The sequence below is a fragment of the Bombus pyrosoma genome, linkage group LG12 (assembly GCF_014825855.1).
Source record: "Bombus pyrosoma isolate SC7728 linkage group LG12, ASM1482585v1, whole genome shotgun sequence".
NCBI lineage: Eukaryota > Metazoa > Arthropoda > Insecta > Hymenoptera > Apidae > Bombus > Bombus pyrosoma.
Window position 1 is genome coordinate 378,063 of NC_057781.1, and position 22,269 is coordinate 400,331.

The window sequence follows — 22,269 nt, forward strand, 5'->3', positions numbered from 1 at the left end:
TGTCTTTTTTCAATAAATGCACATTTGGTTGTTTCAGACTGTCATATATTTACATATAAATGGAAATTTTAGGTAACAGAATTGTCTATTTCATTTTTATTAGCTCCAGCTGTTACATCGACTGTTACTATTTCATTAACCAATTCGTTGTCGTTGTTTGTGACTAATTCTGTTTTACTTGACATCATTATTAGCTTATGATACTGACATCCAGTTAAGGGCAAATGTGGTGCTATTTCGCTTGGCTCTACAAAAAGTGATGGTGGAACCTAAAAAAAGTTAATTTCTGGTTCATTCTAATTTTTATTTTGTTTACGTAGTAGAGTAGAGACTTCATAGGAACTCAGGAGTTTGGTTATCCATAAAATATCAACAAACAGTACGTTTAAAAAAGTATAGTCTATATCTTAAAAGAAACACAGTACATTTTAAAAGGACAAGCAAAAAATAAATTTAATATGTATGTAACATTTTATATAATATTATAATAATATCGTGTTTAATCTCATTTTAATTAGAAAAAAATTCATCAATATTTTATTGAAATTTTTATTAACAAAAAAATGAAAATAAAAATGTTTTGTCATTGCATTAATATTATCTCACTGATACGAAGGCAATATAAATTTTGAAAGCAAAATCACTGGCACGTCATATTACTGGTATGGATAAAACATGAGCTGTTATAGTTTTGTTCTAGAGTACTGTTTGTATTAAAACGATATTAAACAATTACTTACGCGTATTTCTTCAACCCTGGCTTCTCTTGATGTATATTCTCTTAATATATAATCTTGACCAAATTCATGATACAGCCGCGTATCATTTATCCTCAACATTACACCATCAATTCTCAGAAAATATCTCAATAAAATGAAAAAGCTAGTTGGCATAACTCGCTATTGAAATCAGTAAATAAAATTAGTATAAATTAAGTCATATACTTTTTTTTTTTAGGACAAATGTATTCATATAGTGACTTACAATTTTTACAGAGCAAACTGCAATGCCATTGTCATGAAGTTCATCTTCAAACAATGTTAAATCGTGATAAAACAGGATTTTATCTCTTCTTTTTAATTTATCCACATCAATTCGTTCATTAGTTTCCTGAATTTCAAAATTAGATATCGTCCCAGTATAACTACTGGTAAATGTCCAATCAAATGGTTTTACTTTTTCTTCCAAATATTCACTGCTTTCTGATCTATGAAATAATATATATACATACATGTGTTATTATTACTATTAAAAAATGTATTGATAAATAAAGTGAACACATATGAGTATACATATCTGTACCTGGATTCTTTCCAAGCTTCTGCACATGCTAATTGAATATTAATTTTTCCATTTGATACAGTTCTCAAAGCATCTAATGCATTGAATTGCATAGATGCACCATCCTGATGTTTTAAAGTTAATATATTATTTGGGAATACCATGTCTGGCATATGTGGCAGTTCTAAAGTACGGCTGAAACTGTAGAAGTATTTATATGATATAATTCACCACAATTCTATACATAATCAAAGTTATCTAATGTACATGCAAAATTGACAGGCATCAGCATCCTTATCGCCACAACCATTTTCACTCCTAGAACATTTAGAATGAAGTATGTGCGACTGTGTGTATTTGATATGCCACGGAGGAAATACATGTTCTTCTTGATTAACAGGAAGCCTCAAAATGTCAATTCCACCATGAATTTTCACTGCTGTCATGATCTAAAATATATTTATTATAAAACATTACATTGATACAAATTACAAAATTTACACAATAACCACATTTGAAAGATATTCATCTATCTATGTAACATAATTATAAATATTAATACAATTTAGACTTATGGAAATTGAATGGCACAATAGATAATCTATGTAATTAATTAAGAATAAAGTAGAATGTTTATAGATATTGATTCAATAACCTAACGAAATGCCATATTCGCTTGCATGTTTTAGCCGTAACATTTTGCATCTTTATTATATTGTAATGCAATACTAAATTTTATGTATTTTAATGTATTTTATAATTAATGCCTGATTTATTTTTATTTCATTAACTATTATAATAATATTGTATAAACTGTCACATACTGTTTGTATAGACATAAGGTATACTCACGAAAACTAGTTATTGAGCTTAATTATTAAATTTATTCTCAAATAACATCACGGATGTTATTCCAATTATCTAGCGATCGCTGCTATTTTTGTTTGAATAATTATTCGTTTCCTGATTGCAAATTTCTTTCGAACATGACAATCGCAGTCTGTTCATAATACTTCATTACCGACTGTACGCAGAGCGCTTACTTGCAAAAATTGTATACTTTTTATAAAATATATGTACAATGTATGTAAGTACTTACATATTTCCATATTAAAAATAACATATCATTGCAGTATTATCAACATATTTTTTTAGTATAGGTCAATCTGAATTACAAAATATTTAAATCTTCACGAAAATGTGTTCATAATAAATTACCGTGAATGTAGTATACAAAATTAAAAATTTTGGTATGTTTGGATTGCTAATTAAGATGTTCTTAAAAATAAAATATTAGAATGATTGAAAAGATTAGAATGAATTTAAATAAGTAAAATTTAAGTATATGATAGAAGAAGATCATGTAATTATCAAACACCAAGCACTGCTTAAAAATATGTAATATCGATCATATCTAAAGATACTTGATAAAATTGAATTCTGGGCGAAGTTTTAAGACCACAGTTCCTTCGCTCTTCCGTACGGAAATAACCGAAGTGATTGTAGAAGATTCGGGTGAACCCAATCAGTCTCCCTCGAGTATAAGAAGCAGTTACGTGTTTCGCAAAACGCGTGTATTTAAAATGTCGATAAAAAAGTCTGATTTATCTGTGGGATTTACTGAAGGAAATGTCGAACAAACTACAGAAGAAAGAAGATTGTTTCAAAAGCAACATATACAAAAAATCAAGTCGATCGCTGGTCACGTTGGACTTTTGATTGCATTGATGCTTTATACAGCAATTGGTGGTTTAGTAAGTTAAACTTTTAAACGTGCACGTTTAAATTAAAAAAACTAAATAGAAATAGCTACTGCATTTTTCGTGAAATAATTATATAAGGTTACTGTTAAATATGAAAAGAACAATTTGATGAAAAATTACTCTTTTATAAATAATTACGCATTAAAGGAATCTTATAAATAATGTAAATACGTATAGAAAGATTTTTAATGACAAATGATATTTTGTTGATATTATTAAACATACCAATGAATATTCCAATTTTTTAACTATTTATTTACGCAAGTTTATAGAATGTAATATTTACAGAAATAACAACGCGGATCTGGATTTCCATTTGGTGTCTTTATTTTTAGCAATTGACCAATCGCATGGCTCGATGCGATTAATACTAACCTCCTTTGTTAAACGTTTACACATATTGTTTATCTTTTAGTTTGCAATTTTTAAAAAATGAATTTGTATGTTATCTTTGAAATAGTATTACCTAATAATAAACTCACGGAATAAAATAATTAGCAACATTATCAAAATGCAAACCGAACATATATTTGAAGCACGTAAAATGATATTGAAGGACCAACCACTTGAGAGTCAAGAGGTTTACAAACAAGTGTATTAAATGTCGTTAGTAAACAAAGTTAATTTCTTACATTAGAACTATGCAATTCTAGAACAATGTTGAAATATATAAATCATAAAATAATTCGCTGGAATTTATTATTATAGTTTTCATTAACAGGTTTTTCGGCATATCGAACTTCCGGCAGAATTAGCACGTTTGGAAGTTTTGCGCGCCAATTTACGTGCTGAAAGATATTCATTTGTCAATGCGGTTTCCAACAATACCGATGTGTCAAATTTACGCACATTGGTAAGTCGGTGATTTCAACATTGATGGTGCACCTTCAAATTTCGATTCGAAGTACTCACTTGATAGAGGTGATCAAAATCGAACCGATATTTTGAAACGTACCAATCGTTTTTGAATAGTTAGAAAGAATGCGATGCAAGGGATGTTTACAGGTTAGCGTAAAATTACGTGCTTACGAAGAGGCAGTCCAGAAAGCAGCACAAGGTGGTCTGTTGGTCTCCTTCGTGACAGACACAATAGACCAAGAAAATCGAGATACGACAGATTTACAGCCGATCGTAACTGAAAAATGGAGTGTTTTTCAAGCCGTATTTTTCGCAAGCACTGTTCTTACAACGATTGGTAATGAATAACAATTAAACGTGTAATTTAAATCTAAGTTGATTTATGACGATCAAGAGATTGTGCTTGTAACAGTTTCCTAACATATAATACAATTAGGTACGAATTAATGTAATTTTAAAAATACGAAATTCATAGGTAGATTAAATGGACGAACTACAAATACTGTTTCTATATTTTTGTTTGTTTGGTTGTTCTTTCTTCTTTTTCTTTTGTTGTTTTAAGGATATGGGAATGTTGTACCATCTACTAATCTGGGAAGGATGTTCTGCATCTTATTCGCATTCGTTGGCATACCTTTGACATTGATAGTAATAGCTGATTGGGGGAAACTATTCGCTGGAGGTGTAGTTAAAATCGCCTTAACCCTAAAATCGAAACTCCCGCTTCACTTCTCTTTTCCCTGCGTTCCGACAAATTTAGCAGGAAGGCGATCGCTTGGTAAGTTCGATTAACTCATTTGAATTATGTTAAGTTCAATAGAGAAAGTATTAAATAGAGAAAGCCATTAGATGGTATTGACAAAATCCGCAATCACTTAGTTGCCAACCCAATAAAACGATAACTAACTTTATATTCGAATTAGCATATTCATAATCTAAATACTCTTGTTATTATTATATATCGTTTTTTTGCACGTTATACAAATTGCATTATACATTTTTATACAAAAATATAAAGTTGCATATTCTTTTTATAGGAGCATTTACAGCGATTGTTTTACTTTTTTTATACCTCTCTTGCGGTGCAGGTATGTTTATGTTATGGGAAGATGACTGGAATTTTTTTGATGGATTTTATTTTTGTTTTGTCACTATGACCACGATAGGATTCGGTGACTTAGTACCGAGTAAGTATTAAAATACATGTTACACCTAAAAGAGTTTTTAAAATATCACGCGAACCCACGATGTAATACGTAGTTTTTACTTTACGTTCGAAAGGATACTGTTATTCGTACCCACGTAGTGCGTATTTATAGATTATTATTTATATGCCTTCTGTTATCGTCTTTTTATAGAGAAACCGAAGTACACGTTACTATGTACTCTATATATCTTGGTTGGTTTGGCGTTGACGAGTACCATTATTGAGCTTGTAAGTCGACAATATGCTCAATCATGGAGAAGGTTGCAAAGGCTCAGTGGGCCATTGGCGGAAACTATTCGCAGACTAGGTGAACAGGCTGGAGGCGATATGTCCGCGCTACATTCAGATCTTAGGTGATCATGATGAATTATATTGTTTATAATAATAATCTTTGAATGTTTTCATATTATTGTTAATTTTAGAAAAGTTTTGACAGTGATATCAATGCCGCGCTTAAAATGGTCAACATCTTTTAATCGAGAAGATTCGAAAGATCAAGAATGGGAAGAAGCAGTAGAAGCTGTGCTTCGTGATATAGCTGCGAATGCTAATAATACCCAGCCAAAGAAAAAACAGATAATGCAAATTGTTATTTATGAGTCGAGTGTCTGACTGAAAGCAAGATTTATAATTCGATTGTTTATTCCTTTCGAAATAAGTTTATAATATTCGATGTATATGCTATTTTTACTTAAACTTAAAAATTTTACCCGCGTGAACTGCGCGCGTCGATAGATAAACCCGCGAACGCGCAGAAACCATTAACCCTGAGTTCGATCAGTAGTTCTAATGTTGAACTACCCTGATCGACGAAAACAATAATTCGTAGACGAGCAATCACTAAATTTAGAAATTATAGTACCGCACGAAGCAGGACAAAGGACGTTGTTCTGCGTTCGTTGTCGGCTCTCACAGTGACGTCTACGTTGGTTAAATCGGTGATAATTCCGGTCCAATGGTCCAGATCGTGCAAAATAGAACCGACCGACCATCAGCTATTGTGTGCATTGCGTATCGTGTGCGTATTTAAATAAATATTCTATGTGAAGGTAGAATCGCAGTGATCCTCCTACTTGATAGTTTTGTATTAGAAAAATTCTAATTGCGCGTTTAAAATCAACTTAATGAAGGGAAAATATGTATTAAATGAATTTTCAGTTGAAGCAATATTCTCATTTAATGATTTATTATAAATACATATGTGTATCTAGTCTTCCATAACAAAGCTTTTCAAAGTTATTTGTAATTTAGTCATGTTACATAGTGCATATGAGGATTGAATTTATATACAAACATAATCGTTCTTGAACATTTTTTTTAAATACAACATGTGTATGTCGTACTGAGGCCATTGTAAATACTCAATATGTCTGACTCTTACGTCATGCCACCCACGTGTATTCATGTATACTGTTTCGCGCGTGTTCTTTGAATTGGACAAATTGAAACTTACCGTTACAAGGCATTGCGTAATTTTAAGAGGGGGATATTCCATCTTGTCTATACTATGGCACGTTTTATCTTATAGGGAATACGTTTTTATTCAATTCTTTCCTGTTTAGCAATTAAGTACAATGACCGGCATTAAAGATCCGACTGAACAACCGAAGTTGGAGAAAATGAAACAAGGAAATGATCAAATGAATGCTATTGTTAAAAAACGTTTTACGGATTTAACAAATACTTACATGCAAGATTTATTCAAGTTTTCTGAAGACATGGCAGAATCCTTCAGGTAATTAACCTTCCAATTAATTTTAGCAAAATGTTCTTTTTACAAATAACGAATAGGATTGTTTAATTATTATTCAATAAGGAATATTTATAAATAATATTTTTTTCTATTTCTCAGGTCAATATTAGATAACATAAAAGTTCGTATCGAACAATTTCACGAACAGAATCGATCTATATTTGATTTATTTTCACTTTCGCCACTGCAAAAATGGTCTCAACGTGAACACTAAAAGATCGAAGATGTGGAAGTATCAATGTTTTTTGATAGATACACGTTTTTGAAAGATATACTTGTACCTAAATTGACCAAAATATTTAAGTCTGCGCATTCTTGATGAAATAAAAGCGTTATGAATGTTTAAAACCTAAAATTACTTTAATAAAGGAAAGTCTAGAGAAAAACCAATTATTATTTACTTATTAGGATACCTTAATTATGAAATACTGATATTATTTTATTATATAATGACAGTAATTAAAACGTAATTGATGTTTAAGTTTTCAAATTTAACGGTCAAAAAGTTGCACAGATATATGTTTCGATAGATCGACATAGCGTACGTTGTACGCCATCTTAGTGGAGTACTATTACCGCCAATCTACTACGTTTCAATGAATTTTGTTACTTACTATATAACTAAAATTTAATGTTATTTTCGGATTGATGTCTCTGAGTATTTGATTAGTTTATTATTTAAACAATCGGTTTTTGTTCTTTGGGTTCTATGCGGCAGCATGTCAAGCCAGTACTGTTTTCTCTGTGCGAGTGATGAAGGTGTTTTCTTGGATGTTACAGCGGACAATAAACAAATGTATTATGATCAACTCGAAATCTGCTCACTTATCAAGGTAATTTTTCTAAAGAGAAATATTCTTACTTGAAATCACTAATTTGCTAGTGAGATATTCGAATTCAATTAAGTTTGCTACAGTAAGTCTGAGCGTGCGTCGATATTTGTGCACATTAAGAAACATAAATATTTGAACAAAGGGTTTGCTTAAATCCATTTCCTTACAATTACATGTAATTACAATGAACAGATCTATTATTATTAATAGTGAATGGTCTATTGTAAACAGTAGGAATAAATGTTTTATTTGGTCATTAATTTGCAGACTTTATATTAGAGGTTATACAAAGCTGTTGGATTAATTTTGCATAAACAAACTTTAATAATACCCGATTAATATTATTTTGTGGAGAATTTGAAAGCCGATGTTTGATTTTATTACTCTGTATGATCATAGTTTCATACCCTGTGATGATTTAAGAGCTTCTATGTCTTTTGGAAGATATTTAAGTTATGTTTTAAGTCTTTAACTGGTTATAGTATGTGCTATTATTGATGATTTATTGAATTTGCTGTAATTTTTCTATAAAATATAATCTTCGATACATTTATATTAAATATAAACTGTACATTTGGAAAGTGAGTTTTGTTTTCTAATTTAAAAATAGTAAACATAAGTTATCACAAAGTTAAATGTAACTATATATATTTAAACATCACAATATAAATATATGAAATGTATTATGTTATTCTTTTTATTTCCTTGTAACATTTCTTTTATATTTATTGATCTTTAATAAGCATTTTACTTTCTTTTGTTTTTAGTCATATTAACTATTTATTATTTACATAGGTACTAAAAGCAGATCAATTGCCAACCAAAATTTGTCACAAATGTGCATATGAATTAAATCAATGCAGCTCTTTTATAGAAAGATATAAACGTGCTACAAAGCAAAAAATAAATGTTCGCAGACAGTGTTGTAGTCTATGTCGTGAACCAGCAAAAAACGAATTTATCTTTGATATTAGTAAAGAGAAGAACTTGCAGTATAATCCATTTCATAAAATACAAGAACTCCTTAATACAAAGGTAGAAACTACTTAATATAGTGGCTTATTGATTACTTTTATAAATATTCTATTACATATGAATATTTATAATATTTGATATGTTTATATTTGTATTGTATATTGTGTTTTATATAGTATGTAATTTAATATATAATTTACATATGATTTTTATATTTCTTAGAACAGTGAAAATGTTTATGGAGAGTATAAATTCATATGTTTATCTTGCCGATATGTGATAGATGTATTGATAGATTTAAAAAACATATGTGAAGAAACTACAATTAAATTGGAAGATACAGCTGATAAAAAAATAAATTACTTAGCTTTCCCTAAGGTAATATTTAGTCGTATATTATATTAAATCACTATATATTATATTAAATCAATATAATATACTTATGTTACAGATAAAAACAACCATTGTAAATCGCAAAACTACCAGCACTGAACCTAATAGAATAAATTTAAACGCATTTCTGGAATCAGAGAGTGATTCTGACGATATGACTCGCACACGATCTCGAAATAATAAATTAAACGAACAAACAAAGTCGCAAGTTTGTAGTAAATGTCATAATTCTATTAAAACTGATAATGATATATTCAAGATTCATAAAACAGGAGAAATTGTATGTAAATGTTGTTGGAAAAATATGGATATTTGTAAAAGTAAACCTGAGAAAGAGGTATCAAACGACAAACAAATCAAACTTTGTACAGTTTTTTTAAAAGATGTATTAAAAGATTCTAAAATAAAGAAGGAGAAGCTCTATAGGATTGATGAGGATGATGAAGGCAATAAGACATATGTTGTAATGAACACAAATTTGACAAACGAAAATAAATCCAGTAAACCAGTTAGTGATACAAGAAATGATACAGAAAAGCAAAGTCAAAAGCGTTCTAGTAAAAGTCTAAGGACTACAGATAAGGATTCAAGTAGTGAAGATGTACCTAATAAAAAACACAAGCTTGATGCGAAAGAAATAATTGAAACTGACTCAAAGCAGTCCAGTTTGGTTGCACAACAGGCAAAGCAAGTTACTCAGAAGGATAGTAAGCATAATATTAGTCAAAGTTCTGATTCAGATTCTTCTATTCCAAAAATTGCAAAAAATAGCGGCCACCGTTTAACAAGACATAAACGAGCAACTGGCTCATCCTTATCGGATGCAGATATTGACAATAAGTATAATCGTAAAAGATTAAAGACTATTTTAAGTGGCATTCCTATAAAAAGAAATCGCAATGTAGACGTGAGTGACGAATCGTCGTCAAATGAGGATGTTGTATCAAAGAGAAAGCGATTGAGCTTTACAAGTACTTCATCTGTTACTATAGAAATATGTGATGACGATAACGATCAAGAAAACTTTGAAAAGAATGTACGAAAAACGAATAGAAAGAATACTAAAAAACTCGCGAAACTTCCTGCAATTACAAATTCCCAAGAATTGCAGTCCTCAAAATCTGATGATAAAGATGATATATTTAAGACTCAAACATATGTATGCGATGAATGTGGAGCTAGCTATGAAAATAAATTTATAGGTTTGACACATAAATTGACACATTATAAACAACCACAATTAAAATTACAGAAATTAAGTAATGAAACTTGGATGAAAGGAACATCAGGTCCAAGTGAAGCAGTAGATGATCAGGTAGAAGATTTGTCTGAGACTATAAAAATTACGGTAGAAGATGATGAAGAAGAATTGATGGAAAGTGAAAAGAATTTTAACACAAGTAATCGTGCAGATATAAATTCTAATACAGGAAGTAATATTAATTCGCCTAAAAAGGAAGCAGTAGAAGATGCTGTTGATGTAAAACTTGTCATGAAAGAATCTGATGATGATCAGACACATAAGACTGAGAAAGAAACAGAAGATCTACAAGAGGATGAAGTTGCAGAAATAAATATCATAAGTTCGTCGCAAAATGAAACTAAAACTAAAGAAGACACGGGTAAAGAAAGTGAAAAAGAAAATGAGGGTAATTATAATAATAATGATGAAACTGATAAAAATATTCATGGATCTATAAAATGTGTGAATTCAGAAGAAATTTCACATAGTAATTCTGAAGACAAACAAGAAAATAATAAAGAAAAATATAATCGGATGGAGGAAGATAAACAAGAAAACGAAAAAGATAAACGAAAAAACGAAGAAGGTAAACAAGAAAACGAGGAAAATAAACGAGAAAACGAAAAAGGCAAACAAGAAAACGAAGAAGATAAAAGTAAGGTAGAGGAAAAACAAATTGAAATAGTTGAAGAAGTTGAAAAAGTTAAAGTAGTTGAAGAAGTTAAAGTAGTTAAAGAAAGAGGAGGAGAAGAAGATGCAAATAGAGATTTAGATATTAAAGATAATGAGAAAGGAAAACAGGAAAAGGAACAAAAGGAGGCGATGTGCAACGGGCAAGCGGTTCAAACGATTAATAAAGAAAGTTTAAAGAAATTCAGTGAAGATTGTGTTGAGGATACTATGGAAGAAAATGATATTGATGTTTCAAAGAAAATTGAACAAAGTGATATTAAACATAAAGAAACGAACAACGGAACGGACGTAGCCGATGATGAAGGTGATTTAACAATACCTGCCGAACAAAGATCGCCTAAATCGATACAAAAAAGAATATCCTGTAATGAAAATACAATGCAAATAAAAGTAGATGACTCTGATTCAAAAAGATCAGAAGTTTTGGAGAGGACTGTATTACTCGAAGAAGATACGACTGATAAGGAGAATTTCAATAGAAATGATATGGAAATCGTGGATGTAGATTTTCCACAACGAAAAGATTCAATGAGCGATTCTGCAAATGCAGCAGCAGAAGTGTTACGAGAAGTACTTGATTTAGCAAGTGCGAAAGTTGTAAAACGACAAGAAGTTATTGATATAAATATCGACACTGATTCCATCGAAACGGAGACTTTAGAAAACATATCACGTGAAATACAAAATATTGTCGATATGCCATCTCTCAAAATTGACGACTCCAAAACTGAAAATGAAACACATGTGGAGTAGTGTATAAATATACATATATATTTATGAGATTACCTTTTTATAAAACTTAAATATAGTTTTTACACAGTCAAAAGGTCAAATTTTCTCCGCTTCTGTTGCTTAGAAGATGTACCATATTATTAATTCTCATTTACATAAAAGGTATAAAATGGAACAATTATTTCATTGGTACTTCAAATTAAAAGATGAAGTGTATTTGGTATTTTACTTTTCAAAGATTAGTAGCCTTTTGTATACGAGTTCATTTTAACATAGAAGCACTTGAAAATATTTTATTATATCACATACACAAATGCCTATAATTTGTGTCATATAATTCGTTGTGGAAGCGTTATCCGTTGTCATAGACTAATAGACACTCATGATATTTAATGCTTTTTTGTATTTTTGTTTGTGCAACAAAAAAGATTATATTATATTATATTATATGATATATATATATATAATATATATATATACTCTTAAAAATCTTATTTCTAATTATTACTATATGTAGTAATTAGCTGTTTTATTTACAGGAATCTCCATGCTTTTTACATTCTGTTTTTTTCTTCTTTTTTCTTTTTCTTCTTCTTTTTTTTTTTTTTTTTTTTTTTTGAGTAAGATAAGCAAGAAACGTGTTGTATGCAGGTTCTAAATAATTTACCGTTGCACATTAATTGGAGATATTTGGGCCAAGTTGTGCAGAATGCTACCAATCCTCGATGGCATAAAATTGAGAAAAATATAGTTTGAAAAGTCTAATTTAAAAAAGCGGAAATTGTTTTATTTCTTTTGGATATATTTTATTTTTTGTTCTTTTATAATGTTTTTCAATGTCTTATTTAATAGTGAATAGTATAATTAATATGTGGTTTGGAAATTTTCTGTAAAATAATTATAAGCTTAAAATAGAACTATGGCTTGGTAATTTTAATAATTATATAATGTATTAGTCATTCTATGGATTGGCAATTTTTTGTAAAATAAAGGTTATAATATTATGGGATCTGTAATGTGTTTAACTATTTTTTTATTATTTTGAGGGTTGGTAGATTGCTGTATAATCTGGCCAATTTCAACGTTAATTTCTAATTACTTAATTCTATTAAACCTTTTTTAACTTTTCCTAATTTTTCTATGGCAACAAGTAAGAATTGAACAGTCGTTTGTGTGCAATGTAACCACAAGACTTGTTATTACTACTTTATTAGTACAATGACCTCTTAGCCCATAATATTTTTAATTTGATATTTCTTATTTGTCCTATTTAATTGTTTAAATTACTTTAGAAGTCTACAGCTTTTTAACTCTTGCTATTATAAATTGATCACGTACTGACACATTCGTCAAACGAATTAACTTTACTAAAAATCTCGCGTTACAAGATCGCCGTACGTTGTCGGTGTTTTCGTCTTAAATTTGTCATCTTATCTTTATATTTTTTACGTAATTATTTCATTAATTTTTTTGAGAATATTATTTAAGAATGAGTCTAACTATAAGCAAGTCGCTTGTTTATGATTTCTGCGGCATTGTAACGAGGAAGAGGAAGTTCTTATATTTAAATATAAAGTGAGATAAGTATAAGGCGAAATAAAAAAAAAATGGAATACTTGTAGTAATAAATTTGATTAATCATAAAACTATTACATATGGAGTTTTAGAGTCGTGATGTTGCTTGATCGTTGTGAAGTGTAGAAGACAACGACGATGAAAGCGTGTCCGAATTTTCATGCTGGATTTCTAAGTCTGACTTTGTATCTGAAACATTCGTGAAAAAATTACATTATGATACTATAATTATGAACGGGTTTACATACATGCATAATATATTCGATATTCAGTCAAGTGTGAGATACCAAAACAACAAAATCGAGATATAATTTGACTTTTATTGAATAATAAAGACTATCCACAAGATAATGAATTTCATTATCGTGGAGGTTTTAGTATTTTAAGTAAACGTCCGCCAAATGTATAAAATTTAAAAAAGGAAGTGATGGCCATCGTAACACGATAGCCAGTGGATTAGTGTAACGAAAAACATATAGTGTATTCAATGAGATATCTAATGGACATCATTAAAACATGTCTATAATATAAGTGTGCAATTATCAAAACTGAGAATCTTTTGAAAGTTTTGCAAATATCGTAACTGATTTTAACAAAGATTGAAACACACACTGATAGTGTTAGTATGAAAAGCGCCTTTTTTCGTCTCAATTTTGATCATTGTTTAAGAAATCTTTGATTAATCATAAGTATACAAATCTAAAAATAAAAAGAGTTATATACATTATAGTAGTACGTGATGACTGAGTAAAAAATTCATATTGAATTTTAGTTACCAAAGGTCTCCTCAATCCAAAAGATCTCTCTGTAACTTTTCCACCGACAAAGTTTCAACGTTGCATTTTCATCATATTCACCGCATCGTAATAACAAATCGATATATTTCTGGATTCTTTCTTGCCCTTAAAAAATTAATACCACCGTTATGTGAAAAATTTTTATTTCACTCAGTTATTATTGTAATACGTAAAGGATAACTTATATGTACATTTAATCTATGTATTAATTAAATATTCAACATCATGATACAACTTGTATTATGTAGATATTTACAAATTGTTAAAATATGTAAAATAAAGCAAATAATAGATGTATTTCTATATACTTGAGAAAATATCTTGGGCGTAATTAAGAGTGCGAGAACACACACGTATTTTCATTTTATATTGTTGTTTTCTTTTTATCGAAGTGAACAACTGAGCATGACAATAACATCATGTAGTATATAATTATATATCTTTTAAAAAGTAAAAGAACCTTTAGAAATTCCTGCAATACATCTTGCTTGATCAGCTTCGCGAGTCAAATCAAGTCTACTGTATAGGTTTAGTGCGTTTTCCAAATGTTTGGTAGATAAATGTAACTTTCCCTGTAGGAATAGAAATTTTGATTCGTCTTTTGTACTGTACAAAGCAAATATTGTACAATTTTATTATTTGACGATATCAAAGCACTTAGGATAATTTATGTAATTTATATGTTTATATATTTTTATGCATCTTTTTATTGTGAGTGAACTTATTTTTTTTTTTGTAGAATTATTGTACCGCAACATTTTTTAAATAAGGTATAACAACATTTTGTTTTTTTTTTATTTTATTTTTTTACCTGACTCAAATAGTGTTCGCCTGTGTAATAGTGTGCATCGGCGAGCTTTTCCAGGAGACCGAAATTTTCAGCGTTTTCTCGGCACATCCGCAAATGTTTTTCCGTGTACTCACTGTCGCTTAGATGCTATATGAGCGAACAGGACCAGTATCATTTACATCTTAAGAAAGATTACATTACACATAGAAACAAAAGAAGGGATTTAATTACTTTATACGCAAAAGCTAATTCCATGTGCGCATTACAAACACCCTCGATATCTGAAGTTCTCTTGGCGAGAGCTAATAGCTTCGAAAAACTTTGTAACGCGTTTTTAATTTCGTTTACAGCGATGTAACATTTCCCGAGCTCGTAAAGGACTTCATTTGTATATTCAATGTTTCCAGCTGTTTTTATTTTCATTTTAATTTTAATTAGTCTTATTGTACATTATTTTACTTTATATTCGTAAATGCGAAATAAGTGCTTCGATAGAAGCAGAAATAAAAGATAAGTTATCTTTCAAATTTATATGAAAGAAATTATTGACAAAAATTGGAACCTGTGATCACTAAATCTTAAAGAAATTTTGATAAAAAATGTAATTTTAATTAATTTACAAAATGTTAATTTTTAATTGTTATAAATAACTGCTATAAATGATCAAAATCATTTTGGTTGCTGATAATCATCTATAATGGAATGTCTTTTCGTTCCAACCCAAATCAACAAAATTTTGGTCTTTTATAATGGTTATTCGTAAGCAAAATCACTTAAACTGAGCTACCAATTTTTACATTAAAACTTTTCTAATTTTACTTATCTTTATGATCCTTGAATGGAAGTCAACAGAATTTACCATCGGTTGCTCTTCCTACAGCTTCAATGCAGGCCTTCAAAGCGGACTGGGGATTTTGGAGACGTTCCGTGCGAACGAAAATCAATAGAGTTTTATACAAAAGAATGTTGCATTCTTTGAAGATACAATGTTGCTTTATTTTCAGTTTTGCCGATGCGTTCCATGTTTTATTTTCTGAGTCCTTTCGCGCCTTGTTCAGATGATCTAGAGCTTCTGTTGGATTCTGCACTATTTAAGTGTATGATCGTAAGCATTATTCTTCAGAACTTTAAAGTACGAAGAGTTCGGGATCTATATACCAACATTCGTGGCAGAGAAATCGACCGTATAAATAACGTATCAACGTGATTGTTTTAGCATCATCACCGTCTATTAATTTCGCAACTGAAAGGGCAAATTGATAGAGATGGTCGGCTATCCACCACCATTCCCACGTTTTCGATTGAAAGAACAGAGCCATATCTAAAAGTATCGTTGCTTGTGCAAAGTAGTCACCTAAGTAAATTATTCATTTACTTAATCAATAAACTAGCATATGTAGTAAGATTCAGTGAAATCATGTTCTTTCATACCTTTCCTCTTACTCTTTTCAGACGCAATAAATCCATTTGTCAAATAGTTTATAAAATCTTGTTGATCTTTCAAAGATGGTTTTTTCCATGATAACGAGCCAGAAGTTTTTTCTGAAATTTTTTCATCGAAACCTAGAAGTTCTGTCATATAATCAAACGATTGTTGGTATCCCTGTTCTTTAAACTCGAGAAGTATCGCCTCATGATATGGCATATAAAACCTATTTATAATGTCGTAGTTAATAATATTTTTATAAATACGTTTGTATTATTTTCACTTTTATATGTATATATAATGACAATAAGAACCTTCTCACTTCTTTGGGTGTTATATTTGGTAACGCGGCTTTTAAGTCATCAATAACCTTATTTATTTCTTTTCCCTGAGCTTGGGGCAAAGTTTTCAATTTTATCTTTGGATTATCAATGTATCCGCTAATGTTGCTATCCGAGTTATTCGACCATTCTGTGCAATTCTTCTTTAAAAATTCTGCGACATCGTGTCTTTTTCCTTGCTTGTATTTTGCAGTCATTATTTTAAGCGTTTCTTCGTAAGCTCTTAAGAGTAAAACGTAAACAGAAAGGTGAAACAGAGGAAAGATGAAACATAACATCGGATTTTGCAACGCTATGGATGCATAATTTATTGCATAAGATAAATATCAACGTAAATAGTAAATATATTCATACATTACACGATGAACAGAAATATACATACATTTATACACAAGCATATAATCTGAGGGAATAGTTTCCCGCACATGCTCGAAAAGTATGACGTTTAACGATTCGCGTGTGTGATTAAGTATTTTGTCACCCGCTGTGTGATTGTGCGGGGAGCCTATAACCTACCACGATTTGTAATTTTCCTTTGAAATAAAAATTCTTATATTAAATCGTCCTTGCATTTTTATGCTGTGGCCGATACTACTTTCCTAGGTTCGAGCTTGATATTGAAACCGTCTGCTCTCTTTAAGATAATATCAGCTTGTAGTCTGAAATCGGATTCCTTCGAGTTAGATTTTATGCGGAAATTTCTGAGGATCGTCGACAGGATGATCTTCAGTTTGAGCATTGCGTATTTCCTTCCTACACAGGATCGTGGACCAGCCGAGAATGGCACGAACGCGTAATAATGACGTTTTGCGGTATTTTCTGGTAGGAAGTTATCAGGATTGAAGACATCAGGGTTAGGATAGATGCTTGGATGTCGGTGTAGCTTGTAGGTAGCAATGACAACTGTGCAGCCAGCTGGGATTGTGTAGTTTCCACTCACTGAAATTTTCATTTTTGTTAATACTGCTTTTGGTAGAAAAAAAGCATGTAAGATGTGAAAATCATGATACTAACTGCATTTCAGATCTGTTTTGATCTCACGAGCGATAATTGGTACAGGTGGGTATAGTCGAAGCGTTTCCAAGAGGCAACGTTCGAGGTATTTCATCTCTAAAGTATCTTGGAAGGTGGCTGGTCTGTCACTGTCACCAAAGATCTCGTCGAGTTCTTGAATAACTTTCTCTTGTACGTCAGGGTGACAACCCATCAATGCAAGGAAGAAGCTGGCTCCGGCTGCAGTTGTATCGTGTCCCTTTTTTTAAACATACCGTTTCATTGACTTCCATCGTGCTATATTATTATATTATGTATTTACATATATCGAATGTCAGTCTTGTTTGGAATCCTACCTCAAACATAATGGTGTTGACTTGTTCTCTAACTTCCTTATCGGTAAGGATGACGCCTTCTTGACCAGCTTCGATCAAGAGATCGAGAAAAGCTTGTCTCTTCTTCTCACCAACGTCATCATCAACATCTAAATCATCCTTAAGACCGGTCGATTGACCAAATGAAACACCCTCTACGACGGTGGCGTTGTCACCCTAAAATTTACAAAAATATCGCATCGACAATTCATTTTGTATATCGATTATAGATTGATTTGATCCTTACCTTTTCGTTCTTCTGAGCGCTAGTGTCGATGATATTACGCTTTCCGCTCTTGTAATCTTCCTTCTTACGCGAAATGACTTTCTTGGTTAATCCGTGGATAATTTCCAACAACTTGATCTGGTCTTTTCCATATTTTGTTAGATTGAACAGCCAATCAGGTCTGAGCCATACTTTGGTGTGACGGAGATGCAAGATGTCGCACATCCTATGAATAAATTACCCGTTATTTAATTTCGCCTGTAATACACGTGCATAATGTTTCGCTGCTTCATTCGTTAAAGACATGTATCTATTTTCCAGTTGTTATGCAATACCGGCTATAACTCGTACAGGACATGCACTCTGGAATATCGGCGAACTTTCTCCGGAGGAAGAAAATGTTTGCGTAAGAGGGGCGGAAAAATGTATACGTACTTCATCACTGCCATGGCGTATTCGAATCCACTGCGATCTTGAGTAGTCTTGGAGACACCCATGGCAGTTTCCATAAGAATTTCAACGGTGAGTTCGGACATATAATCGTGGCAGTCAAATTCTTTGCTACCTTCTTTGCGCATTCTTTCGACAACGTCGCGAGCATTTGCGTTGAACAAGTTGATGAAACTCTTCAGCACGTTTAAGTGGAAGGTTGGGGCGATCAGTTTACGATGGCTACGCCATTTCTGACCTGTATGGGAATTACATTTTTAACTCAGTTATCTGTTACATTTAACTCAGTGGATAAAAGTTTTGGAAGAACTCTTAATTATCGATTAAAGTATCAATCAAACGAAGGAGCAGTTTCGAAGAAAATACACGATCTCTTCAAGAAAAAGCGTGGCTCAAAGAAAACTGAATTGTTTATGAAATAGCAATATTTTTGCGAGACATAGACAGCACGTTATTATCTAGATATACAAAAAAGAAAGTCTAAACCACTGGAAGCGAAAACGACAAATTGTCTTTCTATTTTCATCTGTCTTACACAGACAGATTGCAATATATATGAGCTGGATTCGTATGATGAAAAATAATGGTATCCTGTTAGTGTTACGTATATTCTCATGAATATATAATTTAACTTAATAATTTAGAAAGGCACGGTAGAAGAATGTGTTAATACGATCTACAATAGATATGAAAGTACATGTTTCCTAGTTATTCCACCTATTTCAGTAATGAAATTGCAGAAGTTAATTATACTGACTTCTTTTTATACTTTCAGTTACTTATAATTTAAAAGTTTTTCCTGCTCGGAGGAAGAGGTAAAGGGTGCGAAGAAAGTTTTACGTCAATGCATGCGTGCTGGTCGTTTAAGACGGTTACACGCGAGGTTGTTACGTGCACGTTTGTCAAGCCCTGTTACGTGTACGAATAAATGGTACTTACAGATTAGGGGGAGGAGGGGGGAAGCTATCTAGACAACGGGAAAGTTACGATAAACTGCACTCGCTCGTGAAACTACATCTCGTTTCTTTCACCGGCTTACGAAGTCGTTGTTGCTTTCGCTATCACCAGAAAACACTTATAATGATATTTCATGTTTTATTGCTTTTATTTACCTGTCGTAATAAGAGATTGTAACAATCGATTAAGATATTTTGTCTTCACATTTGTATGCGAAGAACTCAAAGAATATTTGTCTTCAGAGTGGAATCATGATTTAATTTTGCAATTCGTAGACCGTTGATTCAAATAATACCGGAAACCTATTGCTATGAGGAAAGTCTTCATTCTATACTATTCGTATGCTTTTAATTGAACCGATTGCTATACGGTACAAAAACAGAGGAACTTTAAAACGAGAACTTACCAGTTGAGATGAGAAGACCGTCTCCAAGCCATGGATAGAAGAACCTATATTCGGCAGATTTGTCGATGTACACGTTGCTGGATAGGATTATTTCAATGTCGCGTGGGTCAAACAAGAAAACAACTAATTTGGGGCCAATCCACAACCTAACCACATCTTTGTAGTCAGCGGCTTTTGCCAACAAATTCTGGAAGATGGCTGCAATTTGCAAACATAATCGTTATTTCCATTTCTTCGCGAAGCTGAGGGTTGTTCGGATCCATTTCTCGTATCAAATTGTATAAGATAAATTCGAAAGTTAATATGAATTATGTCAACTATTATTACTTTATTTTATATTTAATATTATTATTACTCTATTTAAGATTACTGTTTTACTTACTGTCGGAACTTCCAAGTAAATCCAAGGCATTTCCTATGATAGGCAAAGCTGGTGGACCTGGTAGACTTTCGGCAAGTTTGAGCATATGTTGCCTAGAGAGGCGGAAATAAATGAGATATAGGACGACAGCAGGGATGAAAAGGGATAAGAATACAGTGGTCGCCGAGAATCCGGTGGCCGAGGCGGCTGCCATTGATCCGGCTACTATTTCCGGTCCGGTCGTAGACATAATTGATGTTATCTGGAAATAAAAGGAGATCAGATTGTAATTATATTTCTTCTCAAGTAAATCTTGATGAAATAACTTAAAGAACGAATCACGTTTTCATATCGGGCACGATCACTCGAGTTTCACAGTATTTTCAAGTTCAAAGATGAAGAATGTTGTCGAATATCAATAATACACTTGTGTCTTCATAATCTACGAGGGGAAGAAAATATCGTCACCCACCTAAATGCTTATACTACCTAAACGATGCGTTGTTGTCGATGAACCATCACCGAACTGGTTTTCCAACTTCGCGCGATCTCTTTTATAACCGGACCTTTCTACAGTCACCCCTACTTAGAGATTCGCGAAGCTAATTAGTGGCTGCGCCATGTTTCTATTGGAATTAATATTTGCATTCGCTCGTGCACCTTGTATTTTTTCCTTCAACTATTAAACTTCATTGTATTGAACGTGGAGCTATTTCTTATTTATGCGGTTTTTTAATTAAAACACTGTTTATCTTGAAAGTTTTCACAGTTTCATGCTATTCATTTCCTAAATAATATAATTCTTTTTATATCGAATGCTTGTACCTGAAGTTTTTTAAATAAGATCATTATGGTCTTGTAATTAATCTTACAATTAATGGTCTTGTACATACTATATACTATATATACTATATATATGTAGCAATTCAAGAGTTTAACAGAAAAAAGATACAGAAACGTGTTTCCGGTATCTCGTTGTCTTTTAATTCGTATCTTAAGAGATCATCGGTAGAAAATAAGCGATGGAAGCAAAAATCGATCGAAAATAAATTAAGGGGATGAAATAAAATAGCAATATCCAATTGATCCAATTATTATATGTTTGTATTCCATTTTTACATCTGGTCTTTGAAGTATGCAGAATAAAGCAAAATCAGCTACTTGTTATTTTGCAGAAATGAAACGCGAATTACGCTGAACATAAGGCTATATACGTGTATGTCCAATCAACAATTTTTGACGTATGTAAAATATGTTATATTTGATTAATATTTTCTATATGTAGTGTCGAAGTAAGGTAACGGAAATAATTTTGCTTCAGGTGCAAAAATTTTTTAATATTATTTTTGGAAAAACACCAAATAAGATTTTGCAAAAAGTTATGATATTTTAAGTATTGTGACAAGATTTTATAATATGAAGATATTTGAGAGTATAGTAAGAATGATTACATTATGTATTCATTAATACATAGAAAGTTGAAGAGAGATTTCTCTAATTTACTGCAATATAATATTCATTTCCATTAGAGAGAATATAACTAAAAAAAATTCGTAGCAAAAGGAATTTCTCATTTTGCATTCTTTTTGTATCGTTTTTAATATCATTCTTTCCATCTCATAATCGAATTGAATAACGAAAGACGGAATTACGTCAAGTCATCGAAGACGCAGAGAGCATTTCCGCCTTGACCTACTCCCCTATCACTTGTCAGCGGTTTCATAATTTACAAACAATGCTTTTTTATTTCGTTTGGTTGCGCAGAAATTATTGAATTCATTCTTATAATTTGTGATACATATTATTGCCACATTCGAAGAAACTTTATCATAATATTAATTA

The 22,269-nt window shown here is 31.3% G+C and overlaps 5 protein-coding genes across 7 annotated transcripts; 2 read left to right on the plus strand and 3 right to left on the minus strand.

Moving 5' to 3' along the window:
• Window positions 1-28: 28 nt before the first annotated feature.
• LOC122573433 (TIP41-like protein) lies at window positions 29-4,560 on the minus strand. 3 transcript variants are annotated; one of them, XM_043739786.1, is made up of 6 exons: window positions 4,537-4,560; window positions 1,549-1,730; window positions 1,303-1,482; window positions 985-1,207; window positions 741-899; window positions 29-269 (listed from the first exon to the last, which is right to left on the minus strand). In XM_043739786.1, exons 1-6 carry the CDS (start codon window positions 4,543-4,545, stop codon window positions 69-71), a joined length of 954 nt encoding a protein of 317 aa, XP_043595721.1. In that variant the 5' UTR covers window positions 4,546-4,560; the 3' UTR covers window positions 29-68. The 3 variants fall into 3 exon arrangements, with proteins under 3 accessions (XP_043595721.1, XP_043595722.1, XP_043595723.1); XM_043739787.1 differs by lacking the exon at window positions 4,537-4,560 and adding an exon at window positions 2,134-2,312; XM_043739788.1 differs by lacking the exon at window positions 4,537-4,560 and adding an exon at window positions 1,937-2,090.
• Window positions 2,773-5,725, plus strand: LOC122573432 (TWiK family of potassium channels protein 7). Its single transcript, XM_043739784.1, has 7 exons — window positions 2,773-3,035; window positions 3,766-3,897; window positions 4,050-4,239; window positions 4,465-4,680; window positions 4,940-5,089; window positions 5,261-5,462; window positions 5,537-5,725. Exons 1-7 carry the CDS (start codon window positions 2,865-2,867, stop codon window positions 5,583-5,585), a joined length of 1,110 nt encoding a protein of 369 aa, XP_043595719.1. The 5' UTR covers window positions 2,773-2,864; the 3' UTR covers window positions 5,586-5,725.
• Window positions 5,726-5,744: 19 nt separating this feature from the next.
• On the plus strand, window positions 5,745-14,033 carry LOC122573427 (protein starmaker-like). Its single transcript, XM_043739774.1, has 6 exons — window positions 5,745-6,127; window positions 6,672-6,844; window positions 6,962-7,695; window positions 8,491-8,730; window positions 8,893-9,048; window positions 9,122-14,033. Exons 3-6 carry the CDS (start codon window positions 7,582-7,584, stop codon window positions 11,750-11,752), a joined length of 3,141 nt encoding a protein of 1,046 aa, XP_043595709.1. The 5' UTR covers window positions 5,745-6,127; window positions 6,672-6,844; window positions 6,962-7,581; the 3' UTR covers window positions 11,753-14,033.
• On the minus strand, window positions 13,395-16,938 carry LOC122573435. Its single transcript, XM_043739790.1, has 9 exons — window positions 16,634-16,938; window positions 16,325-16,545; window positions 16,056-16,247; window positions 15,753-15,980; window positions 15,125-15,300; window positions 14,915-15,040; window positions 14,564-14,675; window positions 14,083-14,208; window positions 13,395-13,495 (listed from the first exon to the last, which is right to left on the minus strand). The coding sequence occupies exons 1-9, from the start codon at window positions 16,936-16,938 to the stop codon at window positions 13,395-13,397; spliced, it is 1,587 nt and encodes a 528-aa protein (XP_043595725.1).
• LOC122573431 (cytochrome P450 4g15) lies at window positions 16,938-21,059 on the minus strand. Its single transcript, XM_043739783.1, has 8 exons — window positions 20,900-21,059; window positions 20,449-20,689; window positions 20,067-20,264; window positions 18,689-18,941; window positions 18,275-18,479; window positions 18,010-18,204; window positions 17,675-17,912; window positions 16,938-17,599 (listed from the first exon to the last, which is right to left on the minus strand). Exons 2-8 carry the CDS (start codon window positions 20,675-20,677, stop codon window positions 17,235-17,237), a joined length of 1,683 nt encoding a protein of 560 aa, XP_043595718.1. The 5' UTR covers window positions 20,678-20,689; window positions 20,900-21,059; the 3' UTR covers window positions 16,938-17,234.
• Between the last annotated feature and the right edge of the window lie 1,210 nt (window positions 21,060-22,269).